General features: G+C 49.4%; 1 protein-coding gene across 2 annotated transcripts; it reads right to left on the bottom strand.

Moving 5' to 3' along the window:
• Nucleotides 1-7,373: 7,373 nt before the first annotated feature.
• On the bottom strand, nucleotides 7,374-19,449 carry VDAC3 (voltage dependent anion channel 3). Of its 2 annotated transcripts, XM_073588859.1 has the most exons (9): nucleotides 19,309-19,449; nucleotides 12,506-12,576; nucleotides 11,735-11,784; nucleotides 11,151-11,303; nucleotides 11,012-11,064; nucleotides 9,788-10,015; nucleotides 9,552-9,702; nucleotides 8,727-8,784; nucleotides 7,374-8,069 (listed from the first exon to the last, which is right to left on the bottom strand). In XM_073588859.1, exons 1-9 carry the CDS (start codon nucleotides 19,443-19,445, stop codon nucleotides 7,978-7,980), a joined length of 993 nt encoding a protein of 330 aa, XP_073444960.1. In that variant the 5' UTR covers nucleotides 19,446-19,449; the 3' UTR covers nucleotides 7,374-7,977. The 2 variants fall into 2 exon arrangements, with proteins under 2 accessions (XP_073444960.1, XP_073444961.1); XM_073588860.1 differs by lacking the exons at nucleotides 11,735-11,784; nucleotides 12,506-12,576; nucleotides 19,309-19,449 and adding an exon at nucleotides 11,463-11,650.
• Nucleotides 19,450-21,705: the final 2,256 nt, after the last annotated feature.

Consider the following 21,705-nt stretch of genomic DNA (forward strand, 5'->3'; position numbering starts at 1 on the left):
TAGCGCTCACAGTGATGTGACTCCGCTGTGGCTGGTTTGGACCATGCACTGACAATAGCTGCCATCTTAATCTGTTTAGTAGAACTGGGGTTTCTGTAGGAAATGAGGAGGGGTCACACACACAGAGTAAACCCTATGTGCAGTTTTAAAACATTGATTAGAAAATAGGTATACCCTTTAAAGGTGTTTTCTATGAGTTAGAGGAACTGTTGCTTTTTTTTCATAAATCATTAGTACACTTAAAGGGAATCTGTCACCTACTTTTGGCGGGCTATTTATTTGAGGTCTGTCCGGTCCGATGGGCAGTGTTTCCGATCCTTGGCCGCCGTCCGCAGCTTTTTCATGAATAGGAGTAGGTGTCCGCCATCTTTCGCTCGTGCGCTAAGCATTCTTGGCTGGCGCAGTATGCTTTGCCCAAGTGCGGGCAAAGCTGAAAAGCCTGACTGTGCATGCGCCGGTTAACTAGGCCCCGGAAGTATTTTGCTGTGTTCCAGGGCTTAGTTAACCGGCGCATGCGCAGTAAGGCTTTTCGGCTTTGCCCACACTTGGGCAAAGCATACTGCGCAAGCCAAGAATGCTTAGCGCACGCGCGAAAGATGGCGGACACCTACTCCTATTCATGAAAAATAGAATTAATCTTACCGGTAATTCGGTTTCTAGGAGCCTTCCACGACAGCTACATCGGAGGATGTCTACCCCGCCCTAATAGGGGACAGGAACAGGAAGAGGTTAAATATCCCTCCCCTTCCTGCAACCACCAGTGTTTTCCTGGACACCAGTATGAATAGTTACCACCAAAGTGCAGGAATCATCCAATAAGAATATCAGATAGGGAGGGAAATTAGTGGTGTCGTGGAAGGTTCCTAGAAACCGAATTACCGGTACGTCTAATTCTATTTTCTCTAGTCACCTTCCACGACAGCTACATCGGAGTAATACCAACAGCCAATTTCTTTAGGGGGGGAATCACGGCCTGCAGCACTCGTCTGCCAAATGTTAAATCCCCATTGAAATTTAGCCTGTAACGCCTGGTGAACGTGTGGATGGACGACCAGGAGCGGTTCTGCATATCCGCTCTGACGAAGCATTCCCTTTTTTTTTTTTTTTTATGCTCATGACGTTGTTATCGCATGGGTAGAATGTGCCTCAGTGAGGCGGGTGGAGCCAGCTTCTGTGATGCGTAAGTCAGGCAGATAGATTGTGTGATCCAATTCGTGATCGTGTTCTTTGACTCCTTCTTGCCTTATTTCGTCCTGAGAACTGGATGAATAGATTCTGGTGAATCCGCTAGGCTTCACTCTATTGTCGGTAGACAGGACCACTCTGCAAATGTCGAGAGTGTGGAAGGTCCCTTCCTTAGGGTTGGAAGAGCTTGGGCCGAATGAGGACAGTACAATGTCCTGATTCCTATGAAATTTTGAGAAGACAGGCATGATCTAATCTCAAGAGAATATCTGTAATGATTGCAAGGTAAGCTTCTTGAATTGACAGGGCCTGCAATTCTCCCATACGTCTAGCCTCAGTAATTGCGATTAAGGACGATTAAAGGGTTAGGTTTCCATGGTCAAGGAATCTAGAGGCTCAAATGGATTTTAGGTTTGAGCACGGTGTTGAGATCCTAAGGAGGCCCCTGACTACGGAGTATAGGACGAATCCCGGCTGCCGAAGCCATAAACCGTAGGATCCAGTGGTGGCTGGCCAGGTCAAGATCAAAAAAGGTGCTAAGAGCTGATATTTATACCTTTAGTGCTGGGGATAAGGCTCTGTTCCAGACCTTTTGTAAACATCTAGGGTCTGTGCTGCACTGAGATGGAAGGGATCAGGGGTGCCTGGAGAGCACCAGGGCGTAAACGTTTCCCAGACCTTGGCATAGATGGCCTTGGTTATTGGTTTTTGGCTTTCCTGAAGTGTTTGGATTACCCTATCCGAGAGCTATTTGGCTCTTAGGAATTCGGCCTCAATAACCATGCTGCCAGGTTCCCTTTGCCTACGTCTGGGTGTAGCAGAGGACCTTGGTGAAGGAGGTCGCCCTTTTTGGGGCAGAAGCCAGGACCTTCCTGGGCCATGGCAGGTAGGGCACTGTACCTCTTCTTCCGGGCCACCGCGGGGCAATTAGTATTGTGGGAACTCGGTCCGTCTGGATTTCCTGAGATGTTTTTTGCCCGCATCGGTGTGGGTGGGCAGGTATTTGCGAGGTTGGAATCCCACCATTGGGTGAAGGGCACCTATTCCTTGCACTCCGTCCATGTGGTTGAGGGAGACGAATACCCCTGTCTTCGCATTTTGCCTGTTGGCGGCTAGGTCCACCTCCACCCCATCTTGAGTCTAGGGACACGAATACCGCATGGTCCAGGCGCCACTCCTCCGGATGAACGTCTTCTCGACTGAGGAAATCTGCCTGGGTGTTGTCTGATCCTTTCAGATGCACTGACCAGGAGAAGATCCTTGTTGCTATTGCTTTCAGGCCGGCGTACTTCGTACCCCTTGGCTGGAGATAGGCCACTGTGGTCATGTTGTCCGAGTAGGTGCAGACATGGCGATTTTGGATTAGCGATGATGACGTCTTTTAGAGCTTTTCCTACGGCCTTCAGTTCTCTAAGATTTGAGGAACTGGTGCTGATGCTCGGCAGCCATCGCCCCCGAAAATAGGATCTCTCTACTACTGCGCCCCCGCCTCGTTGGCTGGCATCTGAGTGGAGTGTTTTCAGGGGAAGCTGAATCCGGCTGACTCCCTTTTGAAGATTTCGGTAGTTCAACCACCACCTCAGGGCCGGTTTAAACTGACCAGGGAGGGGAATCCTTCAGGACTATGGAATTTGTAGCCGTGTAGGCCAGGCGGATCCTGGAATGTACAAGCACGTGGCTTTGTGGGCCTGAGCCCAAGAAACCGCCTGGGTGCATGTGGTCTGAGATCCTAGAGCATACATTGACTCTGAGGGTCAGTGCCCGCTAGTCCTGAACCAGGTACTTGGTGGACAAGGTCGACCTGACAAACCATAGGTAGGGAAGGATGTCTTTTCCCTTGAGTCAGAGAGAACTCCCAGAAGCTTCCCTCTCGTGGAGGGATAGACCAGGTTCGGTATCCAACCCAGGGATCTTACTATCCCCGGGTCTTTCCTACGTCCATCTTCTGACATGAGATAGAAGGTATAGAGAAGAGGAAGTCGTCTAGATATGGGATAATGCCAATCCCCTGGCGCCGGATGAAAATCACTACTTCCGCCATGATCTTAGAGAGATACATGGTCGGATGGATTGGCACATGGTAATATGCACCCTTCAGCTCTACCGTTGCCATTACCGAGCTCAGTCCGATGAGCGGGACTGCCCCTGATTGACTCCATTTTGACTTGCCTGTACCGGACCGATTCGATTAATGGCTTCAGGTTTATGATGATTCGGTTCTTCTCTGATGGCTTCCTCACCAGGAAGGGACGTGCATAATGGCCGTGTCCTTCTCCCGCTTTGGCACCCTCGTGTTCTACCGGAGCAGATCTTTGGTAAGGAGCCCTGAAGGAGTGGAGGCTGTAGGGAGGTTACCCCTAAGCATTACGGGGAAGGACTCTCGAACCCAATTTTTTTTTCTTTTAGTCCATCTCATATGGTACGATGGACCCACTGATTTGTGGAGATGGACTACCAGCGGGTAAAAAGAGTGAGAGACTACCCCCAACCGGGCGTCATTGCTTATCTGGGGTCTGTTGATGGTTAGGGACAAGGATGTTCCTGCCCTTGTCTCCCTATACTCTTCCTGAGTATGTCAACAGGACCAGGGAATCTCAGCCAGTCTCTCATGCCGGTACTGGCCCAGCCTCAAGCTGCTTAGTGGCTGTGATCTGATGAGGGCATGCAAATTCAGCTTAGATTAGCTGTTGACAGAGGTTTGGTCACGGGAGGGACGAAAAATCCGTCTCCTAGGATTTCTATGTTTCGGAAGAGATGCTTTTGTCCGAAGCTGTGTCCAGGATGTTATCCAGGACAGGCTTGAACCCATAGTGGCCCTGGAAGGGGATGGCGCACCATTTGGAGATAAGTCGCCTCCCTTAGGATTTTAACCAGGGCACTCCTCTATAGGAGTTAGAAAGGACGGCCGCTTTTGCGGCTACCCGGACCTGGTGAGAGCAGTCATGCTCAGCCTAGAAGAGCCGATGCATTAAAGAATTACCCGAGACCTGCGAATTACAGGCTGGTCTTCCTGGTCCCGGCCTGGTCCCAAGTTGTTAGCGACCACCAGCGGAAGCATCGGCTAGGAACCTCGTTGCTTTCTGCAGTACGAGTAGGGCGTCAGGTATCTTTCCCCCTAAGGTGTCCTGAGTCTGTGCGTAATCACAGAGACAGGGCATGTGAAAGCCATATTAGCTTTCTAGCAGATTTGTAGAGGTGTCCCAGGACTTCCTTGATAAGCTCTCAAATATATATATATTTTTCCTCGATCCATTGGATCTTTGAGCTGGGAGGAGCCCTCATTTTTATATATGGAGGCCTCCTTTTATGGAGGATCAGATTCTGTACGTTCTCGTGTACAGGACACCTCCTTTGGGCTTCAGCCCAACATCTCATCCTGTACCGTGTATTTAACTTCTTCCTCCTCCACCCCTATGGTGCTCTTAACCATACTGATTAGCTCACCCACATTCCCGGAATCAAGTGATATTTCTTGTTCCCTGGTTTTAGGGGTGGATGTGGAAGAGGAACCCTCAATCTCCCGAGCGTCCTCTGAATCCGAGGACTGAATTTCATCTGAATCAGATTCTATCAGAGCTTTCTTCCTCCTCCTAGAGGGAGGCGGTCTGGGAGAAGGGAGCCATGGAGGAGTGAACCTCCTGTATTATGAGGGATTTGATGCTATCCAGGAGAGGGCTGCTCAGCGCAAAGGAACTCTCTGTACAGGACAGGCAGTTTTCCCCCGTATGTCGAGGGAGTCTGGCAGCACACATTTTACACTTGTGGCTGGTTCTCATAGGGTCAGAGACCTTTTCTCCCCATATTAGAAAGAGAGGTATGCTACGCCATTTTAGTAAATAACGCTGGATAGCCAGGGCCGCCGCCTGCTACTTACAGTAGGAGGGGGTATGCTGGGCTCTGCAGACGCAGAGAGAGCGGGCTTGTCACCATCCATAGTCAGTGTCAGACAGGTCTTACCTGGTGATCTCCTCACCCAGACCTTGAAAGATCGAGGGTCCAGCGTTGTTTGTGCACCTCCTCCTCCCTTTGGCCCAATGGGGGGAACCACATGAGGACACCCCAGAATGTGACCGCCGGTCCCAGGAGTAACGCGCCCCCGGGCTCCACCGTAAAACACATAGGGACAGACCGGAAGTGACGCGCGCCCCAGTGGAAAGCCCAGTAACGCCCGAAGTGGAGGAACGCCACTCCCGGCCAGAGTAAACCGGCAGCACGGAGGAAGCCGGCGTGCACATCACCGCCTCGCTTTACCCCCAAAGGAGGCGCGGGAGAGTCCCGAGTCCCACCATGCAGGCGGAGACAGGAGCAGCCATCGGAGAAGGAGAGCAAGGCCCCCGACCTCGGCTGCCCGGCATCCGACAGGTATCCCAGCTGATACTGGGCGTGGGGTGCTCCCGATCACCGGCCACGGCAGCACCATCGTGGACCTCTTCATGCCGCATAGGGGACAGGAAAACACTGGTGGTTGCAGTAAGGGGAGGGATATTTAACCTCTTCCTGTCCCCTATTAGGGCGGGGTAGACATCCTCCGATGTAGCTGTCATGGAAGGTGACTAGAGAAAAACTGTGCACAGCGGCCAAGGATGGGGAGGCAGCAAAGATCGGAAACACCGCCCATCGGACCGGACAGACCTCATTTAAATAGCCCGCCAAAAGTAGGTGACAGATTCCCTTTAAAGAATCCACTTATTAGGGAAATCTGCTTCTTTCTCCTCCTGCACTGATCATTCACTCGCAAAGTTCTCAATTCATCAGTAAAATCTGTCTGCAAGGAAGATTGATCTCCACATTTGCTGCTCATAAGTCTATGGAGGTGGGAGGAGTTAGTGGCAGAGACCATCTGCTGCAAGTTCTCCAGAAACCATAGTTACTTACTGTAAGTGTAACTGTCTTTATAGAACATCTGTCTGCATCTAGCGCCTCCTATCTCCATAGACTATCATAAGCACCAACTGTCCTCTCTTACCTCTACTGCAAATCAATATTCCCTGCACACATTAATTGTGAATTAAGCTGGAAATATCAGTGCTGGAAGAGAGAACGTTTCGCTATTTGTATTTTATGGTATATATGAAAATAAAACTAGGTAACCAATTTTTAAGTCAGGCTTTTGAGGAAAACAAAGGTGAGTGGGGCGCAGGACTGCTGCCCCGGCCCCCCACACAGTGATTGACTGCAGCTAATACATAGGCTTACATGGCTATAGAGCTGATAGTCACGGCTTGGGGCAAACAGGACTCACAGCCTTTATGGATTATGTCCCAGGAAAGTGAGGTACAAAACCAAAGAACAATATGGCCTGATAACTGCGCTGTATAGGATAACTTAATGGCAGCCATGGTTTTCACCTACGTGACTAAACACTGTATAGTCTGGCGCTGCAGCCAGTCTGAAGCCAGAAAGGACTGTCAGTAGGATCTCCACTACTAAGCTGTCTATTATGGGCACGCCATAGGAAGGTCATAAGAAGCAAAGTAAAATGATACCTTCAGATATGCAATCCGATGTCTTAGTCCAGAGAAATCCACATTTTTCTTATATGTACATGAGCACTTAAAGGGTGTGGTCCGGCCTTAAGCTACAAGTCTGCAGTCACTGTATGTGACTGGGGACTTGTGAATACTCACAGTGCGCGCTATGAGGATTCTCCATAGGACCGCATGTAAGTGATTTGCATACATGTGGTCATGTGCCGATAAGATGGGCATAACCTCACTCAGTGCAAGTTTATTAAGTGATATCAGACAAGTCTAGTCGGAATGTGGCCAGAAGTGTGCAAATCGCCTACTTGTCACACGATTGCCTACTCCCAACGCCGGAGAATCCTTAGAACTCACCCAATGTTTGGATTCACAAGTCTGCAGTCACATATAGAGTGACTGCAGAGTTGTAGCTTAAGACCAGACATAGATCTCCCTGAGAATCTGCCTCCAGAGATGTTTAAATAAAAGAAAGGAGGAATTACCAGTGTGAGACATGTAATGACTGACAGTCTTCTCTCCTGATCTAGATGTCTCACACTAGTAACTCCCCTTTCATATACACTAAGCCCTGGAGGCAGATTCTTGGGAAGATCTATGCCAGGCCCATAGATCTAAACAGTTCATTTACATATTAATTAAAATGTGGATTTCTCTGGACTAAGACAGACATTTTTACCTAGAAAACACCACAAGAGCCACTCCAGCTGATGTGCAGGTGTCCATCTTTATTACAATACTTCAAATATTAAGTTACTTCATGAGAACGCTCTGGACAATGGAGTGTGCACTCACTGTAGTGTGTGAGCGGTAATGACCGGGGACCCTCCCCTACTCGGAGACGTGAGCGCATGACTTCCACGCTAAAGCAACTAATTTGGGGGGAGGGTAGTGTTAACTTAGGGGGTCCCAGCCTGTTCTGACAAGCAGACCGCTCACATACAGGAGAGCTAAAAACAGAAACTTCCAGAAAACTAGGCTTAGAAAATGTGGCTTGTTATCCCTAGACCAGAGACTATGTAGTGTGTGGGAAATCAATGACCTAACGCTGCAGGAATACAAAGTTTTCAGTGGGAAACATCTAGAGAAGTTAACACCTCTGCTGATCGTTACAGAGAAGGAGGTGGCATTGGCCCCGGGGGCAATGTCGGCCATTCCTGCAGCCATGTGAACAGCTGCTCCTTAAGATACAGGACCCGTCTCCGCACTGCATCATCTCATGCGCTATGTGATACCACGTGTGTTTCTTGGGAGTCTCTGGAGGGGAGAAGGGTCAGGGCTGGTGGATCTTCATCCATGACCCACTACATCCTTATGCTTCCAGCTCAAAGCCCAGGCCCACCTTGTGTCCCCCGGAGCTAAAGTTCTTCCCGTTGATCAGAGCAGACAGAGTCAGCTTCACTCCTGGAAAGAGAAGAATACATTGATTTTTTTTTTCCCCTCCATTTGATTGGTTGACGAGACAATTCTTCGACCTCATTCAGACACCCATGATTCCAAATGTACGTAAACATTGGTCCGAGTGTCCGATTCTAGCGATGTGTCACTTACTAGGCTGCTTGCCGCAGTTTTGATACAATCCGTTTTTTTTCTACAGGGCTCAGAATGCTGAGCTGTACATAACCCCGCCCACACCACTGATTGGCAGCCTGTTGGCACTGTACACAGGACACCGCCAGAGGAGGGGGCGAAGTTATAAATTAGCCAGACTACCTGGCACGCAACACCTAGTCCTGCAGTGATAATCCCCTGCTCATAAAACACTGATTGTAGTGAAACTACAGCAAGCTGCTGAGCAAGTGACACATCCCTGGAATCAGGGTGTCTGCCTCTACATTATGCAACGTAAAACCTACTGATTCGACTGAAAAGAGTATGTCCATATGAGACTGATCAGCAGGTTTGTAAATGGTGAAGTCAACAGAATAAATTGACAAAATATAACCACACCGCTGATCAATTTACGCTACAGATTTTCTCAAGAGCATGCACATGAGACTTTTTACAATCTCTTCCATATGAACAGTGGTCATGAGTATCACATGGGAATCGGGACCGTACCTGGCCGCAGGCTCTGTGTGTAGCCTACGCCGATCAGACTGGCATTGTTCACTTTGGCCTAGAAGGAAGAACAGAGACATGGTCAAGTGAACACATTATAGACCGCTTGTCACGGCAGGTCTTACATTAATGATGGACTCCACCCTAAACTGAAAGCATTGCATGAGAAAACCCAAATGAAAGATCTTGAAGGGGAAAAATCCATCCATAATGGATGACATAAGTGTGCATTAGAGGATAAAGGAATTGTACAGTACTAAGCCATTGATGACTGGTCAGCGGATACCTGAAGCCACGGCCTCCAAAACAAGTACCAAGTATAAAAGACTCAAAACATCATAGTGCCACGTCTGAGTAGTGGTCGTTCTCAGGTACTACAGCTCAGCTCACATACACTGATGTGCAGTACCTGACAATGACCACTATACGGTGTGCTGGCTCTCTACATTGTGAACCTCTGGGGCCTAATGGCAGCAGAATGTTGGGGGAATTAGGTGTAAGACCACAGTGAAAGATCATATGGAGTCATCCTCTGCAGGTCACCATTTTACCTTAGTACTGGACAACAACTACACTATTCAGAGTTTTTAGTCAATGACAATACTCATTATAGGGAAGGCCACCGATTTCAGCATTACCAACCATCTGATATGGAGAAGCGGGAGGTGGAGGTTCCCGTGGGTTCTCTAAGAAAGATGACGTTGGGAGTTTCAATGGCTGCAGCTTTCTCCGCTCTCCATGTTGAGAACACATGAATGCATACCCTTGCCGAGTAAATTGCTGCGGTGCATACCGAGCCGCTGCCGTCCCTGGTGGCATACTTACAGACAGGGTGGTGTTGGAGTCCAGCTGGTACTTGGCTCCGATGCCGAAGCGTGTGTTGTTGCTGCCCGCACTCCATGCCAGGCTCACGGAGGTCTCCACATCCTTATTGACCTTCTGGTAGATGGAGCCTCCAAACTCCGTGCCGTCGTTCCTGAACAGAGAGAAGGCACTGTCCTGTCATGTCACCGGGAGAGGAGACGTACGCCGCTATACTGACACCACGGTGTTATACTTACACGTTTGTGTGCAGCTGGAAATCTCCCGCAGTGTAGCCCAGCGCAAAGTTGTTCTGTGCCAGTTTGGACTTTGCAGTGTCAAAGGCCATCTGGTAGCCAGCCAGCCAGCCTTGGTAGCCCAGGACACCCCAGCCATATATAGTGGGACCAGCCAAGTCCAGGTCAACATCAACCCCTAGGTTGGCATACTCCCTCTTGTAGGAGGTCTTCAGTTTGGCGCTCTTCTTACTATCACACACAAGAAGAATAGAGGTCCATCATTACTCTCTATGGCTTGTTAATGGTGGGGTCTAGGCTCCCCCATACACGAGATCGCTGGACCACCCAAGTTTGGATGGCTTTCCTTACAAGGAATTAGCAGGATTTCACCCCTCAAACTATTTATGTGCACATGTAGTGTTTTAAAAGACAAACCCAGCAACACCTTTACGTGTCCAGTCCGTTCCTCTGTTACTGAGAAATCAGCGTTGAAATTGATATGCAAATGAGGCTGAAGAGCTATGGTAGATCTGAAGCCTCAGTCACTCCAGCTCTATTTCCAGCCCACCCCACCGCCTCCTGCTTGACTGACAGCCTCTATGCCGTGTGACTTCAGGCAAAGGAGTCAGTCAAGCAGGAGGAGGAATAGAGCTGGAGTGACAGAGGCTTCAGATCTACAGATAGTCCTTCAGCCTCATTTGCATATTAATGTAAACACTAATGCGAGTCATTATGGAGGAACGGACCGGCCATGTAAAGGTATTGCTGGACTTGTCTTTGAAAGAGCTACATATAAATAATGGGGGTGGGGGTAAAATCCTGCTGACCGATTCCCTATAAGGGGATTGTTCACCTTTTGGGAAAAATTGTTTAATGTTTTATTACTTAAATGCATTTGTATGTGGAGTTAAAAATAATTATTGCAAATCGAGGACCTGTAAAAAAAAATTTGACTGCACCAATGGGCTTTTATTGGCAACTTTGAGGTGGTCTGTGGTCAAATCAGCTAAGAGGTGTCCAGAAAAAGACAAATATACAAATTCTGCTGTCAGAATGAGCTCACTAATAGATCCTTAGTTAACTCGTTCAGCAGCCAAAAACCAATCCAGCTGAGGGAAGGCAAAACTGCAAAAAAAGATTCCATGAAACCTTATTGCATACATGCATTTAAAAATATTGTCCCCAAAAGTGGAAGAACCCTTTAAATATGTATGACCGTTAGGAAGGTAAAGCATCACTACTCACCCAGTATTGGGTACAAATGTGGTATCCAGCGCCAGCTTCAAGCCCTTAGCCAACTGCATAAAGAACAAGACAGTATATTACACCCCCTTCCGATCCTAGTGGCTGGGGCGATGCCTCCAAGATGGCAGCTGCCGCTCACCTTGTCTTCTATGGCGACCTCGGTCCCTAAAGTGTTGTCCGTGTTCCACTTCTGGGTGAAGGTGATCCCAGCCTCCTTCAGCTTGTACTTCGTTTCCAGGTTTCCTATTGCTTTGCCCGTGTCGGCGTTTGAAGATCCGCTGCTTGTGAACTCCTAGGAGCAGAGGACCCATATATTACTACAGAGGGTCTGCAGCCTTGTGGGGGGCTACAGGTGCAGACAGTGGAGTAGATCGCAATAGCAGCCAATGCAGTGGACCCTAAAGGCACCCGCCATACTATGCCCCTATAACTGTCTGCTATTATGGCTTACCATCTGTAACATCCCAGGCAGCATGGGGGAAAGGAAACAAATCACCAACGTCATAAAGCAACATAATGTGTTCCACACGTGCATAGCAGAGCTGGGTTTGTCACCCGAGACATGATTTCTGCCAGCCCTATTGAGATATATGGGATTTTCGGTCTTGTGTGAATACATCCCATCAACTACGACGTAAGCACCTCTTATTATATAGGGCTCACAGCCCCAATGAGAAAAGTGACAAATACAGCTCTGCTACACCTCACGGCGCAGCTACGTACCACCCCACTGGAGGATTTAGTCTTAAGCTCCAACTTCACCAGCCCAAACCCTGTAACAAGAAATGAAACGGTTGTCACATGTCAGGCACCGGTTACATTAAGGAATAAGCAATGTCCAAAATGGTTTTGTTTTCCCATTTCAAAAGGTCCATAAATCATTGCTAATTACGGTAATGTCCCCAATATATCCATATGATGATAATTTCCCCAATACACGGCGCAGAATGGCCCTGGTTCTACTCACACGACATAGAGTTATATGATACAATTCTGGCAGCCGGGTGTCACCACTAGAGGGAGCTCAAGAGCAATGTGAAGACTGATCCTCTTCTGATTACAATGGGAGATGTGGAAACCCACATACAGTAAGCTCCCCCTAGTGGTGTTGCAGGAAAAGTAAAAATGTATTATTTATGTCCTGTCCTGATGGTGAGCCCACCATGTGATCCCAACAGATCCCAATATTGGGGTTCTCTGCAGCTCCATAGTGTATAAAATGTATCTGGATCTATTGAAGTAGTGGCCTTAGCTGCAATACCACATCTAACCTGTGCATAGGTGTGGCACTGTTTTGGAAGCAATGTTTTTCCTACCACTTTAACCCATTCCCAACATAGTAGGTCACATAATCGGACAAAAAATAAAAATCAGGGCTAAAGCGACCAGCCACCCTGGCCATGAAGATTTAACTCAGGGACACTGAGCGGCATGACGTGACCATGGCTGACGGATGAGGAGCATTGTCTTCTTATGGTTTCCATTGACACTTACCATATCCTTTGTTAAAAACATCGCGGGCGGACTTGCCCAGGTCTGCATAGTTTGGTGGTACGGCCATGGCTCTAGAAGGGGAGATGGAAAACACAGTTTACAAGTGTTGAGAACAGAAAAACCAATAACGGCTGTCACCGGCCATAAAGACTGCAGAATTTTATATGTACACTGCTCAAAAAAATAAAGGGAACACTTAAACAATAGAATATAACTCCAAGTAAATCAAACTTCTGTGAAATCAAACTGTCCACTAACGTTTTTTCGGCCGGTAGGATCCGCACTTCACACTGCGCATGCCCGAAAGACTTCACTCAGCCGCAAATTTAACCCTAAAGTCTGTTCTGGCGGCTGGTAAAAAAGTCTCTCTCTCCTCCCCGCACTGCGGTTCCTTTAAAATTCTTCATTCATCGGATCCGTAAAAAAAAACGGTCCGTGGCATCCGTTCCCATCAGTTAGCAACGGATCCGCTTTCCGCCATTTTGGCGGATTTTAACTTACACAAAAAAACTGAAGTGTGAAACAGGCCTTAGGAAGCAACACTGATTGACAATCAGTTTCACATGCTGTTGTGCAAATGGAATAGACAACAGATGGAAATTATTGGCAATTATCAAGACACCCTCAATAAAGGAGTGGTTCTGCAGGTGGGGCCACAGACCACATCTCAGTACCAATGCTTTCTGACTGAAGTTTTGGTCACTTTTGAATGTTGTTGTGCTTTCACATTCGTGGTAGCATGAGACAGACTCTACAACCCACACAAGTGGATCAGGTAGTGCAGCTCATCCAGGATGGCACATCAATGCGAGCTGTGGTTTGCTGTGCCTGTCAGCATAGTTTCCAGAGGCACTACCAGGAGACAGGCCAGTACACCAGGAGACGTGGAGGGGACCGTAGGAGGGTCACAACCCAGCAGCAGGATCGCCACCTCCGCCTTTGTGCAAGGAAGAACACTGCCAGAGCCCTGCAAAATGACCTCCAGCAGGCCACAAATGTGCATGTGTCTGCACAAACTGTTGGAAACCGACTCCATGAGGATGGTCTGAGGGCCCGACGTCCACAGATGGGGGTTGTGCTCACAGCCCAACACCGTGCAGGACGCTTGGCATTTGCCACAGAACACAAGGATTGGCAAATTCGCCACTGGCGCCCTGTGCACTTCACACATGAAAGCAGGTTCACACTGAGCACATGTGACAGACGTGACAGTCTGGAGACGCCGTGGAGAGTGATCTGCTGCCTGCAACATCCTTCAGCATGACCGGTTTGGTAGTGGGTCAGTAATGGTGTGGGGTGCATTTCTTTGGAAGGCCGCACAGCCCTCCATGTGTTCGCCAGAGGTAGCCTGGCTGCCATTAGGTACCGAGATGAGAACCTCAGACCCCTTGGGAGACCATATGCTGGTGCGGTTGGCCCTGGGTTCCTCCTAATGCAGGATAATGCCAGACCTCATGTGGCTGGAGGGTGTCAGCAGTTCCTGCAAGATGAAGGCATTGAAGCTATGGACTGGCCCTCCCGTTCCCCAGACCTGAATCCGATTGAGCACATCTGGGACATCATGTCTCGCTCCATCCACCAACGTCACGTTGCACCACAGACTGTCCAGGAGTTGGTGGATGCTTTTGTCCAGGTCTGGGAGGACATCCCTCAGGAGACCATCCGCCGCCTCATCAGGAGCATTCCTAGGTGTTGTAAGTACAGTAGGTTCACATAGGCACATGGAGGCCACACACTCTACTGAGCATCATTTTGACTTGTTTTAAGGACATTACATTCCACTTTAATTTTGTGGGTGACTCCAAATCCAGGCCTTCATTGGTTAATAAATTTGATTTCCATTGATGATTTTTATGTGATTTTGTGGTCAGCACATTCACCTTTGTACAGAACAACGTATTCAATATTTCAGTCATTGAGATCTAGGATGTGTTATTTGAGTCTTCCCTTTATTTTTTGAGTAAATATATACATACATATACACACACTGCTCAAAAAAATAAAGGGAACAATGGTTGGGACCCCATGTCCTGCTAACAGTGGGCGCCATATGCACCGCGGTGCAGACGACAGCCTAGTCATGTGTGTCCAGGCAATGACAGGACCCCTGACCATGGCAGCTCCAGAGGGGCTCGTCCTATCCCTGTCAGTGTGTGGCGGGCACACTCGGCTACAAGCCTCTTACTTTTTTGTGACCTAATCCCTTTAAAAGATCAGAATACAGGAGGCGGCTCAGAGCAGGCGCTGAAGACACCGATGTAGGAGCTTAATGTAAATCTAGTAAAATGGACGGGTGGAAACGGACGAGGAGAGCTCAGATGACTGCCGGAAAAGGCCATTAGTCTTAAGGCCCCGTCACACTAAGCGATATCGCTAGCAATATCTCTATAACGTCACTGGCTTTGTGACGTTATAGCGATATCGCTATGTGTGATACTTACCTCCGACCGCTCCCCCACTGGTTATCGCTGATCGCGCGAGAACGTCCTGGACCGTTTCTCGTCGTCAGCTTCCTGCTGGGCTTCCTGTGGCGCCAACGAGCGACGTGTGGAGGCGGGCGGGAGGACTGGTGAGATCTGCCTGTGTGGCAGCTCACTAGCGACCACTTAGCGATGCACCAGCGATCCTGACCGCGTCATATCGCTGGTCGGGATCGCTGGTGCATCGCTAAGTGTGACAGTAAACCTTAACACCTGGTGGTCTGGAAAGTCTAATAATCCGGCAGGTTAAAATAGTCCCATGCCAGATTAACAAGAATTTATGCCTTCTGGAAACCCCCCTGATCCTGCACCCACCTTCTGTCCGCACACTATGCCAGGAATGGTAACCGGCTCTGATCAACTGAATGTCTCAGCACCCTGCATAGCGGGGGCAGCAGCACAACACCAGCGCAGAGGACCCTCCATTCTCAAGAATAGCAAAGTGCCCCAGAAGTTGGACAATCCGATCCTAGTAATATACCGTGGCTTTAAGGAGGGGGCGCCCCTGTAACATCAGTAGTAGAGGCCGCTGGTTGGCTTTCCTGTGACAGCTGAGCTGTGCGGGAATGGGGTTGGTGGCTCATTTCAATAGCTAAGTCAACCCCCTTCTCCAACTATCCATTTACCATTAAAAAAAGTCAGCCAGCCCCCTTCAGCATCAATGCATGCATTGATCATTGCAGAAAAGTCAGCCAGCCCCCTTCTCCGTCCATGCATTAACCATTGCAGAAAAGTCAGCCAGCCCCATTCAGCATCAATGCATGCATTAACCATGGCAGAACAGTCAGCCAGCCCCCTTCAGCATCAATGCATGCACTGACCATTGCAGAAAAGTCAGCCAGCCCCCTTCTCCGTCCATGCATTAACCATTGCAGAAAAGTCAGCCAGCCCCCTTCAGCATCAATGCATGCATTAACCATTGTAGAAAAGTCAGCCAGCCCCGTTCTCTGAAGTTATGTTGTTTCAGCACCCATAAAACTAATTTAACCAGAATGGCAAAAAATACTTGTTTCCCCTCCCCCGACTGTCTTTGTGCCTGTCTGTGGGCTGAAGAGAACACACACAGGACATGGGAGCCAGCAGTGACCTCATGGGACCTTCTGTACCATAAGAGCTGGTGGAGCAGACGGGACATTCCAGCGCTAATATACAGGGGCCGCTGTGCGGTATGCCGTAGGGGCCACTAAAGGTACGCTATAGGCTAGGTGCACTGTACAGTAGGTACACTATAGGGGCCACATTATGGTAGGCACACTGCAGGGTTCGCACGCTGTACGGTACGACTGGGGGAGCACGGGACACGTCTGCACGCTCTCACACCATCTCGGAGTAATATGACAACTGGTGTCGCAGGTTTTCTTCACGTTACTGTTCCACCCACGTTATCTAATGCCACCACATCAGAGCACGGCGCCCCGCGAGGGTGGGGGGCATCTCTGTAGTGGGGGCAGGGAGGGCACAGCACGGAGCAGATAATGAACTGGAGCTGAGCATCAGCACCAGATGCAGCAGAGCCGGCCCAGCGCTCCCCTCTCATACATCACACAGGGGCAGGCACTTGGCTCTTACTTGACCAGACACATCCTCGGGGGTCCGTGCCCACTGCCCAGCAGGGTAATGTATAATGTAGGGAAAGCAGAGATCCCACTGACAAAGACGACAGCCAGAAATGGCTGACAACAGAGAACAATAGAGGCGCCGGGGACTAATCCATAGAGACCAGCGTCCACTTATCTGTGCAGACATGACCCTACTGGCCTGCGGTACATGGCGCTAGGTACACGCGGGCTGCGGACCTCCGTCCTGTCAGGACCACAGTGTATCGTCACTCAGGGACTTCCAAACCAGCAGGGATGTGGGCGAGACGGGCGGGGGGGCGTCAGCGAGGCCACACGCCTATACATTAGATAGAGGGCACTATATGGTCACTGCCCCCTCAGGAGCTGAGCAGAGCCCCCCCACATACACGGCACAGATCAGTGTCTGTAATGGCAGCTGGGTATTTATGTCCTGTCCCCCCAAATGTGCGCACCCTGTGTGTCCGTGCATGGTGTCAGAGCCTCTGTGACCATCCACTGCATATCCCCCCATATATCACCGTGATGTGCTACATAGGGGGCTCCGGAGTACAGCACTACTGTAACCAGCAACCCCTTCCTGTCCATCACCGCACCGCGTGAGGAGACCCCCTCCCCGTATATCACCGCACCGTGTGAGGAGACCCCCTCTGTATATCACCCCCCCGTATACCACCGCACCGCGTGGAGACCCCCTCCGTATACCACCGCACCGCGTGAGGAGACCCCCTCTGTATACCACCGCACCGCGTGAGGAGACCCCTCTGTATATCACCCCCCCGTATGCCACCGCACCGCGTGAGGAGACCCCCTCCCCGTATATCACCGCACCGCGTGAGGAGACCCCCTCTGTATATCACCCCCCGTATACCACCGCACGAGGAGACCCCCTCCCCGTATATCACCGCACCGCGTGAGGAGACCCCCTCCGTATATCACCCCCCCGTATATCACCGCACCGCGTGAGGAGACCCCCTCTGTATATCACCCCCCCGTATACCACCGCACGAGGAGACCCCCTCCCCGTATATCACCGCACCGCGTGAGGAGACCCCCTCTGTATATCACCCCCCCGTATATCACCGCACCGCGTGAGGAGACCCCCTCTGTATATCACCCCCCCCGTATATCACCGCACCGCGTGAGGAGACCCCCTCCCCGTATATCACCGCGTGAGGAGACCCCCTCTGTATATCACCCCCCCGTATACCACCGCACCGCCTGAGGAGACCCCCTCCCCGTATATCACCGCGTGAGGAGACCCCCTCTGTATATCACCCCCCCCCGTATACCACCGCACCGCGTGAGGAGACCCCCTCCCCGTATATCACCGCGTGAGGAGACCCCCTCTGTATATCACCCCCCCCGTATACCACCGCACCGCGTGAGGAGACCCCCTCCCCGTATATCACCGCGTGGAGACCCCCTCCGTATACCACCGCACCGCGTGAGGAGACCCCCTCTGTATATCACCCCCCCCGTATACCACCGCATGAGGAGACCCCCTCCCCGTATATCACCGCGTGAGGAGACCCCCTCTGTATATCACCCCCCCCCCGTATATCACCGCACTGTGTGAGGAGACCCCCTCCGTATATCACTGTACTATGTGGGTAGACTCCTTCCCTTTGAATAGATAACACATCCCATCGCTGCACTACGCACTGACCCCCCATTGTACACACACTGTACACAATATACACACTGTACACAATATACACACACTGTACACAATATACACACACTGTACACAATATACACACTGTACACAATATACACAATATACACACTGTACACAATATACACACTGTACACAATATACACACTGTACACACACACTGTACACAATATACACACTGTACACACACTGTACACACACACTGTACACAATATACACACTGTACACACACACTGTACACAATATACACACTGTACACACACACTGTACACAATATACACACTGTACACACACACTGTACACAATATACACACTGTACGCACACACTGTACACAATATACACACTGTACACAATATACACACACTATACACAATATACACACTGTACACACACTGTACACAATATACACACTGTACACACACACACTGTACACAATATACACACACACTGTACACAATATACACACACACTGTACACAATATACACACACACTGTACACAATATACACACACACTGTACACAATATACACACACACTGTACACAATATACACACACACTGTACACAATATACACACTGTACACAATATACACACTGTACACAATATACACACTGTACACAATATACACACTGTACACACACACTATACACAATATACACACTGTACACAATATACACACTATACACAATATACACACACACTGTACACAATATACACACTGTACACAATATACACACTGTACACACACACTGTACACAATATACACACTGTACACTATGGAACATCCCAGTATCTGGATCCCACGTGGTTTATATTCTGAGTGAAACCTTCGCCAAGTGATGGAAGAGACCGCGGATCCCGCTCACCCGGAGCCTCAGCAGCCGGGGAGTGCACTCAGCGCTGATCACCCCTCGTGTGTGGATACATACACGGCACACAGCCCACTATGCGGAGCCCCCTGCACACTATCCCCGCCACTACACGCAGCCTGTGGCCTCCTCTCCCAGCGCCTCCATTACCACACGTTACTATTGTGTCGCCGCTTCACACGACCCCGCCACTGTCACCTGTCCCCAGCTGAAGGTCTCCGTCGTCCTCTGCGTCTCCCAGTTCCAGGCGCATGCGCAGATGTACCGCCACTACTACTCCGAGACCACATGACACGCCCACTCAGGGCTGGAGGCAAATAATCCCCTCCTGTCATTGGCTGAGTAGACCCTGGAGGACCTAACAGCCTAAACTGCCGATCTGCGAGCGCCATAGAGTCGCGTCCTGGGTAGAGCGTCTGCGCGGCTTTCTTACGAAATCTCTATGGTTTATGTAGTAAAATGATGTAAAAAATAATAATGGCGGAATAGGTGACAGGAGAGGACGAGCCGGGACGTCTCTCACTGGGGGGGACAGGACTTTAATTATTCCCTGCTATTTATACGTTATATTCGTTTTTGCGTAGTTTGAATATGTGGCTAATTCATTGTAAATTCTCTGATAAAGAACATAAAAAACAATTACTAAAAAATATAAAGTAGCAAAAACAAAAAATCTTCACACTGTTACCCACCTATTCACATCACAATTTTGCTGGAACTGTTGATTATCCCTGGACGCCACGGGCACCCTGCCGGGAACGCCATGGCTGAGCAGCGGCGTGCCGCCGTACATCACCAAGCACAACGCCGAGCGTCGGACAGAGTGGTGTGAAGCCGCCACACCGGACTCTGTGCAGTGACGGGTCACACGTCTGATGGACGAGTCTCGGTTTGGCGATTCCAGCAGAACGTTACCCGCCTGACTGCCATGGTGCCTGCGGTACAGATGGTGGAGGAGGGATAACGCTATGGGGGTGGATTTCAGGGGCCTCTTAGTTCCAGTGAAGAGAAATCTTAATCCTTCAGCACAAGACATTGTGGACAATTGTAGCTTCCAGCTTTCGGGTAACAGTTTGGGGAAGACCCTTCTCCGCTCCCCATGATTGTGCCCAGTGTACCAGGTCCAGGAAGACGTGGTTGGGGGAGTTTGGTGTAGAAATACCTGACCTCAGCCCCATCCAACACCTTTGGGAAGAACTAGAACGAAGATTGTGACCCCCCCCCCCCCCCCACGATCTGACATCACAAATGCTCTTCTGGATAAACTGACAAAAATTTTGGTGCCCTTCTACTGTGTGCAAGTGTAAAACTTAAAGGGATTGTCCAGGCTTGGGATGAAAGCCTGAAATCACTCTATGTGAGTGCAGACTTCTGAGTCCTCAGAACGCGCACAGTGCACACAGTCAGGATCCTCGGAGTCATGGGACCGCGAGTAAGCGATTTCCTCCATGCGGCCACACTGACTAGTCATGCTCAGCCTCTCCCAATACAAGTCTAGACGTCTAGTCGGCCTGTGACCGCACGTATGCAAATCACTTGCAGTCACGTGAACCGCCCCCAGCTTCGGAGAATCCTGACAGCGTGCAGAGCGCACACTATGAACATTCGGATGTCTAATCACAGAGTGACTGCAGACTTTTATCCCAAACCAGGAGAACCCCTTTAAAAGGGACAGATGGGAGTAAAACCGAAGGATCAGACTACACAGATCTTGCTTGTAGTCTGTAACCATGGATACGCTTTGGTCTGTTTTGTTGCTGTATACACAAAACAACGTATTTATAATAAAGTAGACTAATTTGGGATTTTTGTTTCTTCCGTAAGGGAGACCCATAGGAAACATGCAGACATTGTGGGGCAGAGAAACCAAGGACGATATTCACGACATTGTCACTGGTTTACTATATGTAGCCAAAAACTGGTAAAAAGTTGCTTTATATATTTTTTTTCAATAAAAAGCGAAGTTAATAATTTACATTTTATGCTTTTTTTATTGAACTTCTTTATGACAGAATGAACAGTTTCAAGGTCTAGTATGAGACGTGACCCTATATACGAGCTGCCGAGCCGTCCTTCTGTCCTCAGTCGGTCACCGCTTCCAGCAGCTCCTCATGGTGGAATACACACGATATAGAACTAGTTCCTGTTGCTTATATAGCGCCAACTTATTCAGTAGCGGTGTACAGAATCAATCTAGAGAGCATGCACACTGTCCAGCCTTGTCTGAAAGTAGAAATTTATAAGAACACAGCAGAGGGGAGAAAGCACCAGGAATTCAGACAAAAACCTAAATTTTAGGCCAGATTGATCAAAGCTTTCACGCCAACATTCTGGACTAAAAGCTTTGAAAACGTTTGGTGTAAGTCGGAGTTTACAAAACTTTTTGCGTTTTCAGGCCAGTTTTTATCAGATCCGGGGATGTTCCATACCTCAGAACTCTCACTCCAGTCCCTAACTGGAGTAAGATTCCTGGCGTAGCACACGTCACTTTTTCGGACACACCATTTCATGAAGATGTGCGTACCTGTTCATGAATCGGGAGCGTCTGACTCCACCACAACCCCCTCATCAGAAAAAATCAGCCCTTTTGTTTTT

This window comes from Dendrobates tinctorius, unplaced genomic scaffold (genome assembly GCF_039654945.1).
Source record: "Dendrobates tinctorius isolate UK_male_01 unplaced genomic scaffold, ASM3965494v1 ptg000104l, whole genome shotgun sequence".
Taxonomy (NCBI): Eukaryota; Metazoa; Chordata; class Amphibia; order Anura; family Dendrobatidae; genus Dendrobates; species Dendrobates tinctorius.

Bases quoted from the DNA above. Each gene is read 5' to 3' on its own strand.
- VDAC3 (XM_073588859.1), bottom strand. From the start codon at position 19,445: ATGACAGGAGGGGATTATTTGCCTCCAGCCCTGAGTGGGCGTGTCATG. The intron at 12,577-19,308 runs GTGACAGTGGCG...CTCCCCTTCTAG, and splicing joins AGACCTTCAGCTGGGGACAG to AGCCATGGCCGTACCACCAA. The intron at 8,070-8,726 runs GTACGGTCCCGA...TTCTCTTTCCAG, and splicing joins CACACAGAGCCTGCGGCCAG to GAGTGAAGCTGACTCTGTCT.